Below are 26510 nucleotides of genomic sequence, written 5' to 3'. Positions count from 1 at the left end.
ACAATGATAGTAAATACTGACATAGTACTGCCCACATACCACGCACTTGCCTCCACATATATTCTTATTCATTTAATCATCACACAAATCCTACAAGCCGAACATTGCTATGACCTCATTTTACAGCAGAGGACACTGAGACACAGAAAGGTTAAGTAACTAGCCTAGGGCCATGTCACCATTATATAGCAGATGATTTTAAGCCCAGGTATTCTGCAGCAAAGTCTAGGCTGTTATTACCTCTCCAAATAGTTGTTTTAGCCATTGAATGTGCAAACACTTAGGGCACAGATTAAATAGTTATGTTTTTATTTTGCTATTATTAAATTATATTTGAGCATGCTTTGGTCTCTGTTGTCTCTGGTCACCTTAAGATAAGAACTGAGCCTCCTCCTGCCTTTTCCTCTCTCCCTCCTTCTCTCTGCCTCCCTCTGTCTGTCTCTCTCCCATCTTCTCACTTTCTCTCCCTTCCTCTTTTCCTGTGTCCTTCCCTTCCTCCATGCCTCCTTCTTTCTTTTTCCTTTCTTCTTATCTTTTCTATGTCATTTGCAGCACATTATGCAGTCCTTGGTGAATTTCATTGACTTGTCCATAGGCCAGTTTATCAAAGATCACAGCACATTGTTAAAGGTTACCACACTAATATAGATGGGACACATATTCTGCACCCAGCACCATGCCGGATCCCTGGGACACATCAGAGTAGATCAGACACTCGACTCTGCCCTCAAGAGTTTACATGACAGTGGTATTCTACCCACACCTTAAGTTCACTTAGCTTTTGTGATCTACAGAGGTTTCTCACATATTTATCTTACATGGTTCTGCGGCAATCTCATGTGTAGGTATCACTGTTTTCAGTGGACCTATGAGGAAATCGAGGTTCAGCAATGTTCAACCATGAGCCCAGCTGGTGGGTGCCACAGCTGAGCCCCAAGCTCAACTCTCTTCTTGGGTTGCCTAAGTATGCTGCAACTTGCCTCATTAGTGTCCCATTGAACTGTGCAGAACAACTAGGTTAATCCCCTAGTTGTCATCTCTCTCTCGTAGGGGAATTCTGATTTAATTATTCATCCAGCTTCCCTGTGGGTCGAAGGTAGGCTTATTCAAGAATTATCCCTCTAACAAATGAACAATGCTAAGGCGCTGCATAAAACCTAAGCGCTGAACAGCAGCAGTGTTCGTCAGATTACTCAACTGACTATTTAGTGTAACCTTGATATTAGAAAAGAAGAACTGCATCAAACTTGATAACTTTCTGAAACCTTGCAAAATCCGAGAAGCTAACCCTGTTTAAAACAGGAAGCTGTATTATTTCCTACCTTTCTGATGTTTGCAAATCATATGATATCTTGGTTCCATAGTGACAAGACCTAAGCTGTCACTGGATGCATAAAGGACTTTACTAAATTAGCAGGTACCATTTGTGTTCTTTTGTGCTCATCTGGGTGAGAACTTATTGAAATGCAACAGAAGTTGTTTATTTGAGAAGTGATTTCCAGGTCGCGTCAGGATTTCAGGAAAAGGGAGGTGGTGCAAGGGGTGTAGGCAGGTGGAAGCAATACTTCCTAGAGCTCTCAGATCAAGGGGGAGGATCACAGCAATTTTGTTGGCATTATGGGGCCAAAGTGGGAGAGTATATTGTCAAATATGCCCCTTCATTCTCTTCTTGTTTTCTTTCATCCATATCATGATTGATATTTATATTTATCTCTGTTTATATAATCTATATCTGTACTAAACCTGTCTGTCATCATTATCTCTCTCTATCTCAACATTGATGGATAGATGTACATTTCAAGTTTTCATTGAAAATCCACTCTGAGTCAGACTGCTAGATGTACCAGTTGATCATTTTGTCCAGATCAAGGAAGTTGACTGGTTGTTTTTTTTGTTGGAGCTACATTAAAGGATGAGGACTGCAAGCTTTCCCTAATCTTCAGGGAAACCCTGAACTGGTTGCCAGTGGAAGTGAGCTGTTGTTTTTGGTAAGTGCTTCAAGAGAGGGCAGCAGTAGTATGGGGCTTTTGTACACGGGTATGATAGGTGTTTGAGGGCTCTGGAGCTCTTTTCAGAAGATGATGATAATTGCATTGAATGACGCAGCCTGAGTTATTTCTCCTGGGAGATGAAATATGAGCCCTTTATATGACTCAATAAGAAAAAAGCAGTTATACTTTGCAAAATAAAATGGGTAAAGAACACTAACCGACAATTTACAGAAAAGGACATTTGAATGACTAATAACTTCAGTAAAAAAAAAAAATCCCTCCATTCTGATTAAATTAATGTCAACGATAACAGCAATGACATCATTTTGCCCATCCAGGTGGCAAAGTACTGTTTTCTTTTAGTTTTATTCCATGTTGATGGATGCTTGTTGAGACAGATACCATCAACTACAAGTGCCAAATGTGTAACATTTTTCTGGAGACAATTTTGCAAAATCCATCAAAAGCCTTAGAAAAATGATTAGAGGTAGACATTTGTGTTTTGAGAAATCTACTTGAAATAATAAAATAATAAAAATTTAGGCAAAGATGTTCATTGCAGCGTTATTTATACCAGTGGGAACTGGGAAAAAAATTAATCTGATGATAATGAGACAATGATTAAATAAATGGAATGTCATATGATAGTCATTAGATATTATGTTTCTGAATAATTCTATCCACATGAAATGAGGTGCAGGATACAAAACAAAATATCAGAATGCAAAATGATGTACAAATGTGATTTCAATTATAGCATATATGGATCAAGAAAAGCAGCTGTGGTGCTCTCTCAGGGACACAGGTGAGGTGAAAGTATCAGTGCCCAGCAAGCTGAACCCTCTGGTTATGCGGACCACACCCCAACCAGGTTATTTTAACTGCATAGACATACCTTTCTTTTGGAAAATTATTCTCCATGATCATTGCTTTCATAAAGAATCATCTTTCATCAAATATTATATCAGCTGTGAACCGACATTAGAGAATAAACTTGGAATATGTCATTGGTAACAGAGACCATCAGGAGATAGAAATAGGGTAAGATAATGGGTAATTGGAGCTGAAGGGAAACAGACTGTGCAACAGGACTGGATACAAAAACTCAAAAATGGACAGCACAATACTACCTAATTGTAATGTAATTATGTTAAAACACTGAATGAAGCTGCATCTGAGGTATGGTTTTTTTTTTATTTTTTTTAATTTTTTAAAAAATTTTTTTCTCTCTATTATCGTTTTATTTCTTTTTCTGTTGTCTTTCTATTTCTTTTTCTAAATCGATGCAAATGTACTAAGAAATGATGAATATGCATCTATGTGAAGATAATAAGAATTACTGATTGTATATGTAGAATGGAATGATTTCTAAATGTTGTGTTAGTTAATTTTCTTTTAATTAATAAAAAAAAAGGAAAAAAAAATATATCAGCCTGTGTTCAGAAAACTAAAAACCAGCTACATTTGTAATGCCTGCTAAGGAAATACAAAGAGCAAGTCTAATCTTCCAGCAAGGAAGTTGGTAAAAATAGCCACAACCACATGGCAGGTGGATGAAACCAGGGCACTTAGAATGAACAGACCACGCTTCGAGAATGGATTGTGACCTTCGTAGCAGTAATTAATTGTAATGAATGGTAGGTGTGGCAGTCCACATGCCACCCTAGAAAATAAGTACTGGTAAATGTCTGCAGCTGGGAAAAACATTGCATTCATTCATCTTTCAACTTTGAGAGGCCCTTCTCATGTAGCCAGGGAAGGAGATTGCTGGCCCATGAGGCAGTCCTATTCTGCTCCTGCACCAACGTGTAGGTCTCAGAAACTTCTTCTCCATGTGTGGCCGAATCTAGTGTCCTCCAACATCATCAAATTCTACTCTCTGGAGTGTCTACTTCCTCTTCTATAGGAAAAGCTATCACATCATAGACTTTTCTACCAGGAAGAAACTTACAAGATCGTCCAATCCAATTCTTTAATAAAATATAGGAAAAAAACTTTTGTGCAAGTCAAAGGCATACGAGAAGTGGCAAAATAGAACTAAAATGAATCGATTTTAGTTCTATTTTTTATTTTTTATACAAAGCATTCCAAGTTCTGCCAACCGTGGCTGATGTTTCTGAACCTTTATCATCCTGTCCTGCCCCACACTCCAAGTTGATATAAACCTTCTTAGAATGCAGTGAAAGGAACAAAACATAGTATTTCAGATGTGCAGTCTGAACAGCGCAAAGCAGAGAGAAAATGATTCTGCTCCATCCTTCCATCCATTTAAGACTCATTAATGAAGCAGCTATGATCTGTCAGCTGTGCTGGGCACTAGTCGTGTGATGTCCAATCTATAGCTGCTAGCTACATGTGGCTATATAAATTAGTTAAAAATAAATAAAATGGAAAATTCAGTTTCTCTGTTGCACCAGCCCCATTTCAAGTACTTAGTGGCCCCTTGGGGCTAGTGGCACTTGTCTTGGAGTAGAGACACAGAGCATCTCCATCATGGCAGTAATGTTCTGCTGGACAGTGTTGCATGGATAATTATTTTCTCTGGCTGCTCCAGGTCCTCTGTGGACTGAAGTGAAGTGGAGAGAGGACAGGAGGAGAGGAGAGCAGAGGGAAGGGGAGGGGAAGACAGGATTAATTGTATAGCTAGGAAGCACGTTGAGTAGCTAGATGGATAGCTAATTGGATGAATGAGTGAAAGAATAGCTAAGTGGGGAGGTGGTTGGAGAACAGGTGGGTAGGTTTCCTTTGGTTCTGGGTGACCTATTAGTATAGCCTAAGATTAAACTGTCCCTTGTGATTGTTATGTCGTGGTATGGACTTTGAAAGAGCTTACAACTAAAAACATTCTTCCCCTAAATTTCCCCCTTCCCTCCCACCTAAGCGTAAAAATGTTAGAGGGTTATGTGACTCAGGACAAGAAAACAGATTCATAAAATTTAGGAGGGACTTTCTGTCATTTTAGTCCAGCGTTGTCAAACTTGGCTGCACTTGAGAATCACCTGGGGAGCTTTAAAAACTGCTGAAATCTGGGCTACATTTCTGGAGATTCTGATTTAATTGCTCAGGGTGCAGCCTGGGCGTTTGGGTTTTCAAAATCTCCACTGGTGATTCTAATGTGCAGCCATGTTTGCGAACCACTGCTCTAGTCCAAGGTGCTTCTCATTGTGGGAATCCCGCCCCACGGTGCCCCTGGCAGGTAGTTATCCAGTCCCTGCTTAAATTCCTCTGGTGACAGCTTGCTCAGCGCCTCACAACATAGCCCATTTCATTGTTGGATAATTGTAGTCAAGTTCTTTCTCGTGTTGTGATGAAATTTGCTTCTTTGGACTGTCTCCTGCTGATTCTGGTAGTGCAGTCAGAAATCACACTGAATTCTGATTCTCATCTACACAGACAATATCTTGCCTTCTTTTCTCCCAAAAGTGTCCCTAGTCCAGGATGGATATCCTTGGCTCCTTCAACTCATCTTTTTGGGGTAGGGTTTCTTGTCTGCATTTCAGTTGGTCAATGTTCATATTAAACATTCTGCCTGGTACCTAACAAAGTGCATTGTATATAGTCTGACCACTATAGAGAGTGTGAAATGATTACTTCCCATAATCTGGGTATACTTTCATTGAGCAATCTAAATTCATATACAGGAAGGTTTGTGTGTGTGTGTGTGTGTGTGTGTGTGTGTGTGTGTGTGTGTGTGTGTGTGTAAACCCATCACATATGACTCTTATGGTCAATTAGGATTACAGGATTTTTTTTCTTTGTATGCTGAATGGCAGGGTCATATTTCATTGTTTTTCCATGTGAGTATCCCATTATTGTAGCACCATTTGTTGAAATTTTCTTTGTTTGTTTGGGAAGTACATGGACCAGGAATCTAACCCGGGGCTTCCGCATGGCAAGTGAGAATTATACCACTGAATTACCCTCGCACCCCAGGATTATTTTTTTCACGAGTGTTGAATGGCCATGCGGCTAACCCAAATGTCTATTAATAGGAAATTGCTTAAAGCATGGTCCCTCCACACAATGGAATGCCACCCAGCTATTAAAAATAAGGAGCTCTACAAGTATTGATATAGAAAGATGTACAAGATGCATTGTAAAGTTAAATGAGTCAGAAAAAGAGGTATTTCATGCTTGGATTTTGTACAAAGACAATCATACACATCTGTATATATAAAGGTATAAACAAATATCTGGAGGAACAAACAATAAACTCCTCTCTGGGGAAGGGAGGGAAGTGGGAGAGGAGAGAGTAAAGAAGACTTTGCATTTTAGTCAATGCATTTTTGTATTTTTTTAATTCCTTAAAAGTAGCATATATTCATTTATTACTGTGGTAATTTAAAACGCAAGAAAAAGAGATGCTTCTATTCCTCCAAAAAAGAAAAAAAAGGATAACCAGGAGTTTTCCAGGGAAACTTGCGGAGCTGGTAGCAGACATGGAAAGTAATGGGGGTAGGTGAAGAAAAGGAAACTGTGTTAAAAAAATATAGAAAAGTATTTTTAAAAAGTTTTCTTCCTTCAGGTTTGGGCTATAGCCAACACTATGCCCAGCTTTCATTTCCTTCTACAATGGCATCTTTGTATACTTTTTTTTTTTTGCTTGTTTTTTTTTGGAGGGGGAGGCAGGAAGTGCATGGACTCAGAAACAAACCTGGGTCTCCCTCATAACAGGCCACTGAATTACCCTTGTACCCACTTTGTATCCTTTTAAGAACCCCATCATTTCCATTATAATAGCCTGCTCTTCCTTTTTGGTCAAATGAAGTCTGTAGTAGAACTCTCCCCAACACACACACACATATATATGTACATATTCTATCTCTATCATCTTTGTGAAAAATAATCTTAACCCCCCAGTATCTCTTCGTTATACATATCAATAAGTAAATGGATTAAAATAATCCTGGGCTCCCATCAGATTATTCAAGACGGATGAGATTCAAAACCATTTTTAGAAATTCAAATTCCTTATTTTCTGTAACGAAGGATGTTTATGAAGGTTAGAACATCTTTGTTAAAACAAATTATAGGATGCCAATCATAGATTAACTATAGCATTATGTAATGGGTTATACACTAGTTATTTGTGAAAAGATAAGGATTTCTATTTAGGCTGAGGAGATGCATCTTCCCTAAAAGCCATATACTATCTTGGACAAGATCTAAGACATTTTAGAAAGGCCTGAAAACTTGAAAAGTAAGAAAGGTTGAAGGGTTGAGGTAGGGGGGAGAAGAATTAACATACATTTGCCTGACTCTGGGTTCTAGTTGCTCACCCATGTGTTAATTCATTTAATCCTTCTTTAGCTCCTGTGACAGCAGCTCTCCTGGTTTATTTCCTACCTCTCCGTCTAGTCCTTCTCAGTCTCTCTTGCTGGTTCTTTATTACCCTGGCCTCTGATTGTGGTGCTTGTGAATTCTGACCTTTACTATCTATATTCACTTCCCCAGTGATCTTGCCCAGTGTCATGGCTTTAAACACCATTCATATAATGCCAAATATCAAATTTAGATATTCAGCTAGGAGTTCTCCCCTGAAGTCATATGTCTAACTGCCTACTGGATATTTTCACTTGATGGCTTATAAGCATCTGAAACTTGACACGTCCCAAACCAGGCTGATTGCCTGGATTTCCCTGGAGAACAGGGGAGAAGAAGGGGTGCTGTACAGGATTAAGAAATGACACAAGAAGTTAGTTAAGTGGGGTCAGGGGACTCAAGCTTATCAGGAGCAAGAACCCCAAATAAACTGACGTCCACATGCTTATTGTGTTCTTACATGGTGTGATAGTTAGATTCAGTTGTCAGCTTGGCCAGGTGAAGATGCCTAGATCTATTGCTGTGGACATGAGCCAATAGCGTGTAAACCTCATCTGTGGCTGATTACATCTGCAGGCGGCTAGGAGCGTGCCTGCTGCAATGAATGATGTTTGATTTAATTGGCTGGTGTTTAAATGAGAGAGGGCAGTGTACAATAGCCCAAGCAGCTTGGCATACCTCATCTCAGCACTCGCAGCTCAGCCCAGGCCTTTGGAGATGCAGAAAGGAATCACCCTGGGTTAAATTGTTGGAACCCAGAGGTCTGGAGAGAAGGCCAGCAGAGATTACCCTGTGCCTTCCCACATAAGAAAGAACTTCAGTTGAAAGTTAGCTGCCTTTCCTCTGAAGAACTAATGAAATAAATCCCCTTCTACTAAAAGCCAATCCGTCTTTGGTGTGTTGCATTCTGGCAGCTAGCAAACTACAACACATGGGAACTGCTTTGGGAGTATAATCAAAGCAAGATTATTTTTGAATATCTGTCATGCCTGCAAAGCTACAAAGTTCCTGCCCCAGGAACTGCTTATTACTTATCAGAATGCTCTCTATTTAGGTCTCTTCGGGCTCTTGAGTCAGTGTCCTTGAGAGCATTTGCTTCAGCAGTTTACCACATTAGCCAAGCATGGTGTTCGATGCTCATGCCCTCGGCTGACAGCCAACCTCTCCAGCCTGCAGAGAACTGTCCCCAACAGCTGATCTTCCAGTAGCCTTCTTCATCTCAACTGATGGAAACTCTGTTCTCCCAGTGGCCTGGGCCCAAACACTTGGAACCACCCTTGAATCCCCGATTTCTCATTTACCCACCTCCTATCTGTCACCAAATCCCCTTGGTGCTACCGATTCCATCTATAAGGAATCCATCCACTTCTCAATCTCTTTACTGCTATCGCCAACATCCAATCCAGCACTATCTCATACCTGGGTTATTCTAACAGCTTCCTGACTGGTCTCCTAGATTCCAACTTTGCTTCCTCAGTCTATTTTCAACACAACTAGTGAACCTTTCAAAACATGTCAGATCATGTCACACCTTTAATCAAAACTCTCTAAAGCTCACAACCTCACATAGAGAAAAAGCAAAATTCTTCCATGGCTACATGGCCTCCTTTGCCTGAACTTCCTGCTCACTCCCACCCTGTACCTTTCTCTCTCTCTCTCTCTTTTTTTATTTTTATTAGAGACGTGTAAGTTTACAGAGAAATCATGCAGAAAATACAGACTTCCCATATACACCCCCTCCCCATTATTAACAACTTGTGTTAGTGTGGTACATTTGTTACAACTGATGGCAGAATATTACTATAATAGTGTTATTACTATAGTCCACAATTTACATCAGGGTTCACTTTTCATGTTGTACAGTCCTATGTTTTGTTTTGTTTTAATTTTTATTCTAATAATACACACACAATCTAGAATTTCTCCTTTTAACCACATTCAAATACATTAAGTCAGTGCTTTACATTACACTCACAATGTTGTGCTACCAGCACCACCATCTAGCACCAAATCTTTCCCATCGCCCAAATAGAAACTCTGCACAATTTAAGCATTAACTCCCCATTCTGTACCCCTCCTCTGGTCCCTGCTAACTCATACTCTAGATTCTGACACTGTGAATTTGCTTATTCAATTATTGCACAGCAGTGAGATCATAATTTGCACTTTCGTGTCTGGCTTATTTCATTCAACATGATGTTTTCAGATTCAACCATGTTGTTGCAAATATCTGGATGTCATTCCTTTTTACAGCTGGATGATATTCTCGTTGTATGTACATGCCACATTTTGTGTATCCATTCATCGGTTGATGGACAAATTGGCTTGCTTCTATCTTTTGGCAGTTGTAAATAATGCTGCTTTGAACATTGGTGTACATGTGTCTGCTCATCCCTTACCTTTCTGACACTCACCCCTTCTCTTCTCCGGACACTGGCCTTCTTGCTCCTCCCAGGACATAGCAAGCACCCTTCCGTCTTGGAATATTTGCACTTGTATTCCTCTACCTAGAACTCCCATCCCCCAGATACCTCTTCAGCTCATTCTCTCATCTCCCTCACATCTTCTCTCTAGTGTCACCTCAGCGAGGTCCTTCTTTTTTTTTTTTAAACATGGGCAGGCACCGGGAATCAAACCCGGGTCCTCTGGCATGGCAGGCGAGCATTCTTGCCTGCTGAGCCACCGTGGCCCACCCTGCGAGGTCCTTCTTGATGCCCCAATTTAAAATTGCACCTCTCCAAACTCACCTTCCTCCCTTTCCCCATCTCCTACTTTATCTTTCTCCACAGCACTCATGACCCTCTGAGTCACTGTAGTTATTATCTAGAAAAAAATAGACTAGAAAAAAAGGCTCCATGAAGTCAGGGAGTTCTGTCTGTTCTGCTCATTGATGTGTCCTGTGCCCCTGGATCAGTGCCTGGCTTATTATAAGTGTTAATGAATATTTGTCAAACTCCCATCTGGGTGGCTGTCAGCCCCACCCAAGATTGAAGAGGAAAACCAAGCAACTAACCTTGCTAAACTTTGAAACAAAATTCAAATGCTTTACCTACTGTGGCTTTCACTTCAGCTTCTCAGATCACGTTTCAGCTTGTGGTTTCAAATTCTGATGAGCAAACTCTTCATCTTGCCATTTGCCTAAATTCTCAATCCAATTGCTTTTTAGAAAATGTTTGCCAAGTCATCCAGCCATCCCTGCTTGAAAGCACTTGCTTTCAATTGCAGTTTAATAGATAAGGGAATGTAGCAAAATAAAAAATTTTACTTTAAAAATCATGATCAAAATCATAATCCTTCCCAAAACTATTTTCATTTTTTGCTCATTGCTTTTTATATGACTATATAGTTTCATGTTGTCGCAATCTTTGCACACTTTGCATTCTCTTTCATTTTTTAAATTGATTTAATCTTTTAGAGCAGATTTAGATTTACAGAAAAATTATTCATAAAGTATAGAGGGTTTCTGTATATTACCTCCTTTCCCCAGTCCCTCTGATTGTAACTTCTTGCATCGGTGTGGTACATTTGTTATGCTTAAGGAACCAATACTGATATATTATTATTAACTAAAGCCCATAGTTTACAATAGGGTTCAACTCTTCTGTGTTCTATAGTTCCACAGGTTTTGACAAATGTATAATGTTATGCATGCATCATTATGGTATCATAAAGACTGTTTCTCTACCCCTAAAATGCCCTATGTTTCAACATTGTGAATGTATTTAAAACCTCTGAACTGTATACTTGACAGTTGCTAAACAGAACATTTTAGGTTGTATATTTATTACCTGAATAAAAATAAAAATTAAAAAAAGAAAACCACAGAACTAACACAAAGGGTGAACCCTAATGTAAACCATGCACTACAGTTAACAAAATAACTAAAATAATATTGTTTCATCAATTATATCAACAGTATCACACTAATCTCAAAATTTTAATAATAGCGAAAATTGTTTGTGGAGGAGTGGGGGTACATGGGAATTCTGTACTTTCTACATGACTTTTCTGTAAACCTACTACTTCTCCAATTAAAAAAAGCAATGTTTTTAATGTTTTGTCCTTCACCTAGTCATCCCTCACCATATCCCCTGAACCCTTGGCAACCATTGATCCTTTTACTTTTCTATAGTTTTGGGTTTTTTTGCAAAATGTTGTACGGTTGGAATCATACAATATGTGGCTTTTTCAGACTGGCTTCCTTCACTTAGCAATGTGCATGTAAGGTTCCTCCTTGTCTTTTCACAGATCGATGGTTCATTTCTTCTTACCACTGAAGAATATTTCATTGTATGGACGGACCACGGTTTGTTTATTCACTCACCTATTGAAGCACATCTTAGTTGCTTCCAATTCTGGCCATTAATGAATAAAATTGCTATAAACTGTTGGGCTCAGGTTTTCATATGGATATAAGTTTTCAACTCATTTGGGGAAATACCTAGGAGTGCAATTGCTGGTTGGTATGGTAAGTCTATTTTTAGCTTTGTAAGACATTTTCAGACTGCCTTCCAAAGTGGTTGTACTATTTGCACTCCCACCAGTAATGGATGAGAGCTCTGATGCTCCAAATCTTTGCCAGCATTTCTTGTTTGATACTTTAATCATTCTAATAGATGTGTGGCACTATCTCATTATTCTTTTAATTTGCATTTCCTTAACGACATATGATATTAAGCATCTTTTTATGTGCTTATTTTCCATCTGAATATCTTTTCTGATGAGGTGTCTGTTCAGATTTCCTCCCCCCCGCCCCATTTTGTAATTGGGTTGGTTGGTTTTTTATTTTTGAGTTTTAAGAGTTCTTTTTATATTTTTGTATACAAATCTTTTACTAGGTAAATGTTTTGCAAATATTTTTTCCCAGTCTATGGGTTGCTTTTCATTCTTTAAACATTGTCTTTTATAGAGCGGAAGATTTTAGTTTTAATGAAGTCCAGCTTCTTGCTTTTTTTCTTTCATGGCCTCTGCTTTTGGTGCTGTATTTTAAAAGCTACCTCCTAACCCAAGGTTATCTATATTTTTTCCTATAGTAATCTCTAGATAGTGTATGGTTTTGTATTTTATATTTAGACCTATGGTCCATTTTAAGTTAACTTTTTTTTTGTTTTTATTTTTTTTATTTTTTATGGGCAGGCCCCAGGAAACATATCCAGGTCTCCAGCCTGGCAGGCGAGAACCCTGCCATTGAGCCACCGTGGCCCATCCATTTTAAGTTAACTTCTGTGAAAGGTATAAAGTCTCTGTCTAGATATTTTATTTATTTGTTTTTTGCGTGTGACTGCCCAGTTGTTTCAGCACAATTCTTGAAAAGACTATCCTTTTTCTTCATTGAATACCTTTTGTTCCCTTGTCAAAGATCAGTTGATTACATTTGTGTGGGTCTGTTTCTGGACTCTATTCTGTTGTATTGACCTGTTTGTTTTTGATTTTTTATTCAATTTCTTTCATTTCTATAGATCTATTCAGATGATTATTTTTCCTTTTGTGAGTTTTGGTGGATTGTGTCTGTCAAGAAATTTATCCATTTCATCTAAGTTATCAAGTATGTGGGCAAAATGTTGCTCCTAATATTTCTTTATTATCTTTTTAATAACCCTGGGATCAATAGTGATAGTCTTTCTTTCATCATCATTTCTGATCTTAGTAATGTGTGTGTTCTTTTCTTTTTTTTCTGGTTTAGTCTGGCTAGAGATGTGTCAGTTTTATTGATCTTTTCAAACTGGGTTTTAGTTTCATGTAATTTCTCTGTTGATTCCCTGTTTCCAAATTCAATGATTTCTGCTATAATTTTTTATTATTTTTATTATTTATTTTCTCCTGTGTACTTTTGCTTTTCTTTTTCGAGTTTCCTAAGGTGGAAAGTTAGTTAATTGATTTTAGATCTTCTTTCTGTTCTAATATATGCATTCAATGCTCTAAGTTTCCCTCTAAGCACGGCTTTTGCTGCACCCCACAAATTTTGATAACCTGTACTTTCATTTTCATTTAGTTCAAAATATTTTAAAATTTCTTTTAAGACCTCTTTTTAAACCACATGTTATTTGGAAGTGTGTTATTTAAATATAAATATTTTGAGATTTTCCAGCTGTCTCTGTTATTGGTTTCTAGTTTCATTCCATTTTCCTTTGAGAGCATAGTTTGTCTGATTTGTATTCTTGTAAATTTGCTTAAGGTGTGTTTTATGGTGCAGGATGTGGTCTGTCTTGGGGAGTGTTCCACGTGAACTTGAGAAGGACGTGTTCTGCTATCATTGGATGAGGTAGTCTATGAATGTCAATTAGGTCCGGTTGATTGATTGTTCAGTTCTACTCTACATTTACTGTTTTCTGCTTATTGGACCTGTCAGTTATGAAGGTGGGGTGTTGAACTCTCAGCTATATTAGTGGATTTGTCTCTTTGTCCTTGCAGCTCTCTCAGTTTTTACCTCACGTATTTTGATGCTATTATTAGGAGCATGCACATTAAGGATTAAGTCTTCTTGGGGGAATTGATCCTTTTATTGTTATGTAATGTCCCTTATTTATTTCTGATAACTTTCTTACTTGGAAATCTGCTTTGTCTGAGATTAACACAGCTACTCCACCTTTCTTTTTATTGGTTTTATCATAAAATATCTTTTTTCATACCTTTACTTTCGTTTCGTTTTACTTAAAAATTTTTTCACTTTATTTTTTTCCATCCCTTTACATTTTTTTCAATGCTATTTTATTGAGATATAGTCATCCCATCAAAGTGTAAAAATCCCATCAAAGTGTACAATTCCTGGTCTTGCAGTATCATCAAATAGTTGTGCCTGTATCCCCATGATCAATTTTTAGAACATTTTCAAACTCCAGAAAAGAAATTTATAAAAGAACCCAAATCTTCCCATATCCATTATCATCCCCTATTACTTTTATTTATTTTATTCATTTTTAAAATATTTTTATTAAGAAATCTTCACACATATATATTCCATATGTGGTGTGCAATCTGTGGCACTCAATATCTTCACATAGTTGTGTATTCATCACTATGATCATTTTTCAGAACATTTGCATCTCTCCAGAAAAAGAAAAAACAAACAAACAAACAAAAAACCCCACCTCATATATACCATAATCCCTTTACTTTTTTGGGGGGGTGGTGGTGCATGGTTTGGGAATTGAACTTGGGTCTCCTACATGGGAGGTGAGCATTCTAACACCGAACCACCTCCCTTTACTTTTAATCTATGTGTGTTATTAAATTTAAAGTTGGTTTCTTGTAGTCAATATATAATTGGGTCTTGTTTTTTGATCCACTTTGATAATCTCTTTTAATTCCATTTAGATCACTCGCATGTACTATGATTATTAATATAGTCAGATTAATATGTACCATATTTGTTAATGTTTTCTATTCATTGTCCTTGTTCTTTGATCCTCTTTTGTCTTTTACTGTTTTTCTTCCTCCTCTGGATTTAACTGAACATTTTATATGACCATATTTTCTCTCTTCTCTTAACATATCAAATATAGTTTTTTTTTTCCTGCATGGGCAGGCACCAGGACACGAACCCCGGTCTCTGGCATGGCAGGCGAGAACTCTGCCACTGAGCCACCATTGCCTGCCCTATACTTCTTTTTGAAATTATTTTAGAGGTTGCCCTAAAGTTTGCATTATACGTGTATAGCTAACCTGAGTCCATTTTCAAGTAACACTATTCCAATTCACTGGTAATTCTGGTACCTTTTAGCAAAGTATTCCCAGTTCCTCCCTCTAGACACTTATACCACGGCAGTCATTCATTTCATTTATCCATAAGGTCATCATTCAATGTATTGTTGTTATTTTGAACAAACTATTCTCTGTTCAATTAGTTAAGAATAAAAACATAAAATATTTTATTTTACTTTCATTTATTCCTTCTCAAATGTGCTTCCTTTCTTTGTGTAGATAAGGGTTTCTGACCTATATATCATTTCCTTTTCTAAAGAATTCTAAAGAATTTAACATTTCTTGCAAGGTAGGTCTACTGATGACAAATTCCCTCAATTTTTTGTTTGAAAGATAATTTTGTTAGATACAGATGATATCTTGGTAGTTTTTTTTCTTTCAACAGTTTAAATATTTCACTCTACTTGCTTGCATGATTTCTAGAGAGAAGTCTGATGTAATTTTTATCCTTGTTTTTTATAGATATGCTTTTCTCCCCCTCTGCTTACTTCAAGATTTTCTTTTTGTTTTTTTATTTTCTACAGTATAGCAATGTTATGCTGAGGCATAGATTTTTGGTATTTATCCTGCTTGGCGTTCTCTGCGTTTTCTGGATCTGTGGTTTGGTATGTCAATAATTCTGGAAAATTCGCAGTCATATGTACTTTAAATATTTCTTTTGTTCTTTTCTCTCTGTCTTCTCCTTCAGTTATTTCCATTATGTGTATGTTATACATTTGGTAATTGTCCCATGGTTACTGGATATTATGTTCCATCTTTTTCATTACTTATTTTTCTTTGCATGTGAGTTTTGGAAGTTTCTATCGGTCAATCTCCATCTCATTGATTCTTACCTCAGTCATGTTCCATCTACTGATGAACCCACCAAAGGCATCCTTTATTTCTGTTTCAGTGGGGTTTTTTCCCTAGCATTTCCATTTGATGAATTCCATTTGATGAAATGGAAATTCTTAGAATTTCCATCTTTCTGTTTACATTATCTGTTTTTGCAAGTTGTCCACTTTTTCCGTTAGAGTCCTTGGCACATTACTCATAGTTATTTTAGGTTTCTGGTCTGATAATTCTAACTGCTCTCCCATATCTGGGTTGAGTTCTAAAGCCTGCTTTTGGACTGTGTTTTTTTTACATTTTAGTTTGTCTTGTAATTTGCTGCTGAAAGCCAGTCATGCTGTATTAGGTAATAGGAACTGAAGTACGTAGGCCATTAGTGCTAGGTTTTATGTTTATCTGGGTAGCAGTTAGGCTGTATTCACTGTTTGCTATTGCTGTAGGTGTCAAGGGCCAAAATTTCTTCTGGGATCTTCATTTTTGCCTGCCTGTTGTCTTTGGATCTCCCTAGAGAATTCTTACATAAGGTCAGAACCTCACAGTTTTCCCTATTGTAATCCACAATCCACTGTTATTATCCAGGAGTCCTATTGATGTGGGGTGGAGGCAGCAAATGTTCCATAATCCTATGATTAGGCCTTAGTCTTGTAGCAGGCCTGTGTCCCTAGGCTGCGACATTCACAAGTGCTTCTCAGTTCTCTTCACCACCCCCAACCTCGGATGAGGCAAGAAGAATAGAGGGGCTGAAGCTGGGCATTTCCCTTCTCCCAGGTGGATCAGGTTCTGGTAAAACCAAAGTCACTTAGGCTCTGGTAAAATAGTTTTTCCTTTGGGGTAAGTCATGTTTTTAGAGACAGAACAGTTTGAGCATATTTTAAAATGGTTACTTTTCTCTCCTCCTTGGAGGCCCAGGAAGAGTTTTCCCCATGAGAGTCTAATTGTGTCTCTTGGAGATAAAACTTGACAGTGTGGCCCCACCCGTTGTCTTCCAAGTTTGTGAATCTCAAGCTAGTTCACAATGAGCAATTTGCCAGCTACAGTTTGAACGTTCCTTCCAGTACTGCCTCTTGCAGTCAGCCTTCATTCCTGAGTTTCTCCTCCAGGTAAGCTATGATTCTCTGTAACTGCTTCTCTCTAGACTTTAGAAAAGCAGCTTGCCCTGTGACCTCATTTCTCTGATGGCTTTAAGAGCAGTTTCTGTTGTTTAGTTTCTTAGGATGGGATTGGTGACCTCCAGCCTCTCTATGTGGCAGACTGGCAACCAGAAATTTTCTTTTTCATTTTTCATAAACATTTGTCTGTGAGTCTACCTGGACCCAGACCTAGTTTCAATGCCTACATAATAATCTATTGTGTAAATGAATCACAACTTAATCAAAATGTCCTTCAAGTGTTAAGCATTTAAGTTGTCCCCATTTCTTTCTCTTATGAACTTGATGCCACAATGACCATTTTTGTGCATATTGTTTTTCTGTTTGTTTGACTTTTTGCCCCTTAGGGTAATGTCCTAAGAATAGAACTGTTGACTCAAAGCTCTGTGTATTTTTGATGACTCTTGTTATATGCTTGCATGTTATCTTAAAAACTTACTGACCTAAGTTATATTGCATCTGCGTGAAAAAGTGGTCCAGTTTTATTGCAACCTCACTAATATTGAATGTTATTACTTTAATAACTTTTTTTGCTAATTAAAATAAGATTCAAAAATTAAATATGTTTTCTAAATAAGAGTCTCCAGTTCTAGGTTTTAATTTCAATTCAGCAATGCAACATCTATTAAAATTGATGAATTATTAATGTGGAAGGTGCCCATTACAAATTGCAGAGAAAAAAAACTGTGGTTTAATATCCGTTACAGGAATACAACTGCAGGAATATACACATATTAGCATTTCAAAAGTGGAAGGTTGGTGGTGTATTAGACCACAGAGATTCGTGTTTTAAAGAGCCCCTGGCCAGAGAAGACAAGAATGGAGAAGAGGGAATGCTATTCCTTCTGGCCCCAGAGATTGTGAGAAGAGAGATAATGGTGATGGAGGGAAATGGTCAAGCCTGTGGAACCCAGCTCCCCCATCCAGGCTTTGGCCAGAGTGAGGAAAGTGGGAGGGTTGTTTGATAAGTTCAGGGGAACACTAAGAGAATATCCATCTGCAGGGTAGCCCTGGTCTACCTGTGATGTCCAGTGCAGTTAACTTGGTGGTCAGGCAGAGAAAAGATCTAGTGTGCATTCTTAATTATTCCTTGGTTTGGGCATGGAATCAAGAGCTGCATTCAGCTTGCCAGCCCAGGGGAAACACATGGCCTGGGCCATGGACCCAATGCAGATGGGGCCTTAACAGAGAGAACCCTCCATTCCAACCGGAGCTGAAGGATTGCTCCATCAGTTGGGAGAGGTCAACACGCTCAGAGAAGGCTGAGCCTAAATGGACCATTCATCCACTAGCCACAAAACATCACAGTGGATGCCAGTAAAAGGCCCAGGGTCAGAACCAGGCTGCCCCACCTCAGCAGACACCAGCCACACAAATCAAGGACCAACAAAACATAAGAGCAATCCCTTCACACTCTGTCCTATGTGCCAAGCTATGCTGGCCCCTCCCCTGTATCCCAGCTGCCATCTTAGAAAGGACCAATGGGAAAAGACAAGAAGCTGAAATTATAAGCTAGCAACTAAAAAAAAAGGATGAATCAAGCCTAAAGTCACGTACAAATGAATGAATCAGGCTAAGTTTTAAATGACTTTGAATTAAATTTTGTGAACATTTTTTCTACTCCCCAGCAGATGAGAAACTGGTAACAGAGATCAAAATAGTTTGGAAGACTGAAAACACTTGATTTACATTGGATAGCTGGAGTTGTACTGTTGGTAATTTAGTGAACTAGCTAAAAGAGTATGATTTTGTTTTTTAAAGATTTGTTTACATACATGTATACAAATGTCTGCATAGTGAAATATAACTGTGGCAAACTCTGCATGTTGAGATGCAGGTGGTTTTATTTTTGTGCTTTTCTTTATTGTTGTTTATTTGCTTATTACTATCATACCATTTTTCCAAAATGCAAAAAGGCAGTTTTAAAAGTCTAATTTAGATCTCTTTACAATCTCATACTAATTTCCTAACTGCTAAAAAAATAAATAAATAAAAATAAAATGGAACTCAACCCACCACATAGACCTAATATTTGTCTTGATTTGGACTGGATAGACAGATGAAAACCATATCAATTTTCATCTCCTTGATGCCACATAACTAGTAATTAAAGACTTGGCTTCTGGCTTTAGAAAACTTCATACTTTCTTGGGCTTGACCTTTGGAGCCAAATGTTCATAAGCAGCCCTGAAACCCAAACACCAAGTTCTATGATTTGCTGTTGATCATTTGATTTTACGACATATGAGTTAAAAGACTGTCCTAATGATTTCTAAATGTTTTGTTTGTTAATTTTTTTAGTTAAAAAAAAAAAAGACTGTCCTAAAGTTGAGCAAAACTTTAGAGAATTTTCAAGTGTTTGAATGTTGTTAATCACTCTGGGAGAAAAGGAAAGTGCAAATAATTAACATGGAGTAGACTCAACATGCCTTTGCCTTCCAGAGGAAGCAACTGTGTTCCTTTTTTGCTTTAGACACTCAAGTTTAGAAGGACATGCTCTGTCATTGTAAATGCATGAAAGATAAAATCATGGGTCCTTTTTTTTAACTGCTGAGGATGATGCCATTAGAAATACGAATGCTGATAAGATGATACAAAACCATGAGCCAATAAATTCCCATTGTTTAAGGCAAGTCACTGCCTACTATTTGATTTAGCAGCTAGGAAACTTAGAAACAGGGACCACTTTTCCCTAATTTCCTTGGAAATGATTTCCAATCGCCTTTCTTCCACTCCTGCTTGATACCAATTTTACTGCTTTTTAGAATTTAAAATACGGATTCTCACAGGCTCTCTTATTTGATCGTCACACCAACCCAAGTGCATTATCCTTACTTTGGAAATGAGAATATGAGGCTCAGAGAAGTAAAGGATGTCCAAGCAGTTCAGATGGGGAGGGGCACAGGAGAGGCTCTTGCACTCACTTGTGTCTACACAGAACTCTGATTGGTGCTGACCTTTGAGTCACAGCATTCTTTTAAATAGGTGAACGCAATTCCTTGCCATTGGCCCCAATTACTGTATTTCTAAGACTCATCTTGAGCAATGCCCACTGACTTACTTGTTCATGTCTTTGCATTCACCCTTCCCCAGAGAAAGAAAAAAGCCAGTAGGTCCTCCTCTGAGGAGGCAGTGCATAGATTCATTATCCTTCACAGGGCTGCTCCCCACTCTGTTTTCCTTCTCCAGGGACGTCCGTAATTTTAAGAAAAGCAGACATTGCTTTGCTTACATGTGTGTAAGAAAAATGTCAGGTCTAATAAAAAAATCCCATTCACTTACTCCTCTTACTCAGCTCTTTTGTGAAGGAAAAGCTCTTGTCAGATTTGCTTTTGGTACAAATGGTTTATCCTGGTATTTTCAGAAAATGGAAGTAGCTGAAAGTTAAGGCTGTTTATAATATCCTTATTATAATAGTTATAACAGCTGAGCCTTTAACAATTAAATTTTAGAAAGTCACTGCATTTGAACCTAGTAATGAGAGAATTGGACATAGAAGACTGAAGATCTAGCCCCAAAGTCTGTATTTACTTGTTGGAGGATTTTGGATAAATTACTAAATTTCTTTACAGTTTAATTTTTCCATTTGCTGTAAGCAATTTTGTAGCTAGATAGCTATTTGTAATAATAATCACTATTATTGTAAGAGCATTTGGCTTTTAAATAGGTAAGATAATGAGCTTGAAAGTCATCTATAAATTATAAAATATAAGATGTAAATATCTTAAAAAGACATTATGTTATCGTTGTTATAAATATCCAGTGGGATGTACTTAGATAACCAGTCTGTTTTTTCCTGTTTTGTATTTCTTCTTTCAAAATGCTTTTGGGAATCGATGATCCCCATTCTTCACCACGTTTGCACAACACTTCTGTGTCTTTTCCCATGATGGAGCATGCTGACTTTCGAAACTTCAGACCTTTGCTTTCTCATCCATGCTCACAGTGTCTCTGACGTACCTTTGAAATCTATGCCAAAGGACCTCTGAAATGTATAGAATGTGGATCACAGGTGGCATCTTTGTTGAGCAAATAAATAAATTGACCAGCGCCTTTCACAAAGAGTGACCAAGCCTAATGGTGGGGATCATTTTAAATTTATTTTTCTTCTATCACAGGAACAAGCAAAATGATCTCACTGAACGGGACGGAAAGTGAAGCCGAAGTCCTCGGGACCACACCCTTCGACTACGACTGGGCACTGCCATGTGAAAAACTCAATATCAAGGCTCTGGGGGCCCAATTCCTGCCCCCACTGTATTCCCTGGTGTTCATTGTGGGGCTGCTGGGCAATGTGGTGGTCGTGGTGATACTCACAATGTACAGGAGGCTCAAAGTCATGACCAACATCTACCTGCTCAACTTGGCAATTTCCGACTTGCTTTTTTTAGTCACTCTCCCATTCTGGATTCACTATGTCAGATGGAATGAGTGGGTTTTTGGCCGTTTCATGTGTAAGTTTTTCTCTGGACTTTATTACATGGGCTTGTACAGTGAGATCTTTTTCATCATCCTGCTGACCATCGACAGGTACCTGGCCATTGTCCATGCGGTGTTTGCCCTGCGTGCCAGGACTGTCGCCTTTGGGATCCTCACCAGTGTGGTCACCTGGGCCCTGGCGGGGCTGGCCGCCCTCCCTGAATTTTTCTTCCATACGTCACAAGAGGAATATGGACAATTCATCTGTACTCCTTTCTACCCAGAAGATGAAGAAGATACCTGGAAGCGTTTCCATGCTCTGAGAATGAATATCTTGGGACTCGCTTTGCCTCTGCTCGTTATGGTTGTCTGCTACTCAGGAATCATTAAAACACTGCTGAAATGCCGCAACAAAAAAAAATACAAGGCCATCCGGCTCATTTTTGTCATCATGGTGGTCTTTTTCATTTTCTGGACGCCCTACAACCTGGTTCTCCTCCTCTCTGCTTTTCAAATCGTCTTCCTTAAGAACAGCTGTGAGCAGAGCAAAGCGCTGGACCTGGCCTTGCTGGTGACCGAGGTGATCGCCTACACGCACTGCTGCGTCAACCCCGTCATCTACGCCTTTGTGGGAGTGAGGTTCCGCAAGTACCTCCGCCACTTTTTCCACAAGCACGTGGCCATCTGTCTGGGCAAATACTTGCCATTCCTTCCTAGTGAGAAACTGGAAAGAGCCAGCTCGGTCTCCCCATCAACGGGGGAGCAGGAACTCTCTGCAGTATTTTAGATCACATGAAGAAAATTGCTTCAAGAAGATGGGCTGAGTGGATGAAACAAACACATGGCCAACCACTTTGACCTCTAGGCCAGTACTTTGAAGTCCTTAATGCAACACTGAAGCTCTTGAAGACATTAAAATAGATACACATTGGTGGCGGCGCATACATGTACCCTGAGATCTCATCCAGAGGTCAGAGGCTGAATAGTTTACTTTTCTATACCCTGGAAAGCAGAGCTTTGCTTGATTCTCTGAAGAGTTGCATACATTTTAATGCATCTGAATATTAATTACTATATGAAGTTACACACAGGTAGCACTTTTAGTACTTTAAAACTTAACTTCAGCAGTTATTGATTTAAGTGAAATGTATTTCATAAAATAAAGTGAATCCATTACTTTATTTCTTTGTGTGCCTACCTCTCTCCTTGCTTGATGAAAAGGCTTTTTAAAAAATACGTGGAAATGCATCCTCAAGCAGAACAATGGCATGTCACACCTGTTCTAAGCATTCTTAATAGTCAATTGGTTTCCTATTCATACTGATTGATCAAATTTCACATAAGTGGACTCAATAGAAGATGATGGGCAATTTTGTGTTTTCAGTGTAGAGAATGATGGTCCTGCTCTTAGAAACTTCTCAGAGTCATGAGATGCAGAGATGCTACCTTCTTTAATACCAGTCTCACATTGCAGAGCAGGCCAGTGGCCACCCTGCCTCCCCTGGGACTTCCTTTGTAAAAAGGAGTAGCCCAGGTGTGGAGAAAGGGGGTATTGGATTCACAGGAACTCTGAAGTTTTAGCAGGGTAGCGCTCAAACTTGGCAACACAACCACCTGGAGGGCTGTTAAACACTGATTGCTACCTGCCCCCCACCCCCACCCCAGCTCCCCGAGTTTCTGTTTCAACAGGGTTAGGGTGGAGCCTGGGGATTTGCATTGCTGGCAAGTTCCCAGGTGATAATTGATGCTGAAGCCCCTGGTCCCAGGACCCCACTTTGAGAACTATGCTGAGCTAACTGAAAAACCCCTTGAGACACCCAAAAGCTGTCCTTAAAATCAAGGATTTCACAGTTCTCAGAGAAACATACAAATGGTCCTTTTGATGTAGGCTTGGTTAAAAACAATTGTCATCCTAAGCAGCCTATAAATGATGTCAGTCAGCCCTAAACAAGTTGATTCAATGGGAATTTCTAGACTGTCATTTTCATTCAATTGAGCTTTTCTTGAGTCCCTGTATTTAAGACCCTGCACTGGGAGCCATGGGAGATACAAAGATGAATGAGGCTTTGTGTGAACCATGCGCTGAGAAGAAAAATGCAACTTACGATATGAAAGTTTCCAACGGAAAGTAGAAATGACCCAATTCCCCCATTCTCTTCTCTTCACCCTATTTATAGCTTCTGGGGGAAGTAAGTTCCAAGTTTCTGCTTAACTTGTGGCTCTCAGTAGAGATATAATATATGATAGTGTAAAGTGAGCCCTGCTAGCGGCTGTTCATCTAGCAACTCTCCGTTAGGTCATACAGACTCACAGACACTGGTTTAGGTTAAGTGAAGAATGCAAAAAAGTATACGACAAACAGTTCCCACTCTCCAGGAATTCTTCAGTTTAATAGGGGGTATAACATAGAAATAAACAATTCCAGTGCAAATAGGCACAGACAATATTAGGGTTAAGCCAGGAAGGGAGTTTCCAGCTGGAATTTGGGGAAGGAAGGCTTCACAGAGGAAGTAGTTTTTGAACTATGAAGTCTATGAAGGAGGCGCAGGATTTAAAAAGGGAGAATTTGGGAGAAGCTACCCTAAGCCAAGGGAATGGCAAATACAAGGGGTGGGGTGCACACATTTGTGGACAATAGGGTGGGGTGAGACAGGCCATTAATTTCAGACAAAGGAATGTGGAATTTATTTCTGCAAAAAGGGGGGTGGAATAGAGGACAATCCCATGTACCACCTCCCATTGGACATAAGACCAGGTGCATTTCCTACTGTTCCCTAAGTCATTTTCAGGTTTAACTTGTTCATTCATTCATCCAGTCACTCCTCTTCACTCACTCAGTAAACATCTGGTGAGCACCTACTATGTTCTCAGCTACAGTACTCAGTTAAATCCTGGGGAGATAAAATTGGGCACATCATGGGCCCTGCCGTCAGAAAGCTCACTGTCAGGTTGAATTGTGCTTTGTGCTTGTCCTCTGTCTTCTTTGCTGTGAAAGTTAAAAAACATAACTTAAAAAAGAATAATTATCAATGCCTAAAGTCAACTCAAATGAGAAAATCTTTCACATGAAGACCAGGAAACATTCTTTCACTTTCCAATCCTTATTGGCTTGGCGAGGGCTCTTGACCTACCATTCCATCCTGCCTCAATCTCTGGTGAAAGACCTGGATTTTTATTATATTCATGCCTGTCTGAGAGCCCTTAACTCAATCTACCTCTATCTGGGCAATACAGGATGTGAACTTCGAAGCATCCTGAACCATGGAACAAAAATCTCAGTTGGGCTAAGAAACTTTGAAGTGTGTTTTCTCTTTTTCTATGATTGAACTAAAATGTAAATAAACAATCATTTAAAATTTTGACTATGCATCACTGATTGTCTCTTGCTATTTTTGAAGTAACATTTGCCCTTAGGTAGCCACAGGTACAGGGGAAAGGGGCTTTATCACACTCCCCCTATCCCTCAAAACTTTTAGGATCTTTGTGACCCATGCAAAACTGCACATACTCAAATCACGAATTCAGTGTACTCCATATTGCTCCCAGTGCTGTCCGAAAGAGCCAGCTGCATCATCCAACGTGGTCACCACAGCCATATGCAGCTACTGAGGTCTTGAAATGTGGCTAGTGTCTCTGAGGAATGGAATTTTTTTATTTTATTCAATTGTAATTAATTTAAGTTTAAATTTAAATAGCCACATGTGGTTAGTGGCTCAGCAGTAGCCCTTTCAATATTGCCTATTCACCTCTATTCTATGCACCTGTCAAACTGCCTGCAATCTCCAACCTCATTACTTGAACACTGCCAGAAGCAGGGCAAATGACGGCAATACAAAGATGATTACAGTTTATTTCTAGACCACTCACTCAGATCAGTGGAAGAGACCCATCTGATCCGTGACGGTGCTGAAACAGGATAGGTGCCTGTTTTGGTTTGCTAAAACTGCCGGAATGCAATAAACCAGAACTAGATTGGTTTTTATAAAAGGGAATGTAATAAGTTACAAATCAATTCTAAGACCATGCAAGTGTTCAAATTAAGATACCAACAAGAGGATACATTCACTTGAGAAAGGTTGATGGAGTCTAGAGTTTCTCTATTACATGAGAAGGCACATGGCGATGTCTGCTGTCCTTCTCTCCTGGCTTCTGGTTTCAAATGGCTCTCTCAGCATCTCCAAGTGTCTGTGTTCTCTCCAAATGTCCTTCTCTTAAAGGACTCCAGTTAACAGATTAAGACCCACCTTAAATGGGTGGATCACATCTCCATGGAAACAAGGTATTCAAAAAGTCCCACCCACAATTGGGTGGCTCATATCTCCATGAAAACTACCTAATCAAGAGGTCCCACCCAAACAAAAAGTCTGGCCCCACAAGATTGGATTAGGGTTACAAGAACATGGCTTTTCTGGAGCACATAACAGTTTCGAACCAGTACAGTGCCCAAAGGACCCTGCTGCGGAACGCAGGATGGGGAACTGAGGAAGGGTAGACAGAGAAATGATCTGCTTAGGTTGAGTTCCCTCAGAAGCAGATCCTGAGAAAGGATTTGGGAGCAAAGAGTTGATTTAGAAAGTCCAAGAACTGCAGTATAAAGTAGGGAATTGAAACAGGGAAGGAAAGATGTTAATAAAGGGTACATTATCAAGCCACCTTCCACTGGGGGCAACTGGAGCTTAAACCCACTAGAAAACTCTGGGATATGCTGCAGCATATGCTCCTCAGCCTTGCTCGATACAGAGGGTGATGGAGTTGGGAAATTTATACCCCACTCCCATCAGTCATTGGCTGAGTGCTACTCCTGGGACATGTTCAATCCATAAAACTTCCAGCTGCCATGCTCAGAGGGAGAGAATTTCCCAGCTTTGGGGAAAGCTCAGAGAACAAGATGCAGACTCTGGCTATTGAAAGCCAACCGAGCACCCCTTTGTTAAGGCCTGAGGGATAAAGCGTTTGCTACATATTTGAATTGGTCTGTGAACATTTTTTTATTAAGCAAAGTGTGGAAGTGAGAATGGTTGTCCAGGAGGATGGATAAATTTGTTGGAAGACACTAGTGTACAAGTATGCCACAGAAAGACCTACTGTGAAGCCTTAT

General features: G+C 39.1%; 1 protein-coding gene across 4 annotated transcripts; it reads left to right on the top strand.

Moving 5' to 3' along the window:
- The first annotated feature begins 1308 nt into the window (after positions 1–1308).
- On the top strand, positions 1309–22573 carry LOC143657939 (C-C chemokine receptor type 3-like). 4 transcript variants are annotated; one of them, XR_013163028.1, is made up of 3 exons: positions 1309–1417; positions 1901–1988; positions 2749–3026. XR_013163028.1 is itself a non-coding variant. In XM_077130381.1 (3 exons), exon 3 carries the CDS (start codon positions 21123–21125, stop codon positions 22197–22199), a length of 1077 nt encoding a protein of 358 aa, XP_076986496.1. In that variant the 5' UTR covers positions 1309–1417; positions 1901–1988; positions 21112–21122; the 3' UTR covers positions 22200–22572. The 4 variants fall into 4 exon arrangements, 3 of the variants coding, with proteins under 3 accessions (XP_076986496.1, XP_076986497.1, XP_076986498.1); XM_077130381.1 differs by lacking the exon at positions 2749–3026 and adding an exon at positions 21112–22572; XM_077130382.1 differs by lacking the exons at positions 1901–1988; positions 2749–3026 and adding an exon at positions 21112–22572 and having other exon boundaries at positions 1362–1417.
- Positions 22574–26510: the final 3937 nt, after the last annotated feature.

Source organism: Tamandua tetradactyla, chromosome 15 (assembly GCF_023851605.1).
Source record: "Tamandua tetradactyla isolate mTamTet1 chromosome 15, mTamTet1.pri, whole genome shotgun sequence".
Classification (NCBI taxonomy): domain Eukaryota; kingdom Metazoa; phylum Chordata; class Mammalia; order Pilosa; family Myrmecophagidae; genus Tamandua; species Tamandua tetradactyla.
This window is presented reverse-complemented; position numbering and strand designations above follow the sequence as displayed.

What these genes read in the sequence shown, in the direction of transcription:
- LOC143657939 (XM_077130383.1), top strand. Translation starts at nt 21,123, where the DNA reads ATGATCTCACTGAACGGGACGGAAAGTGAAGCCGAAGTCCTCGGGACC.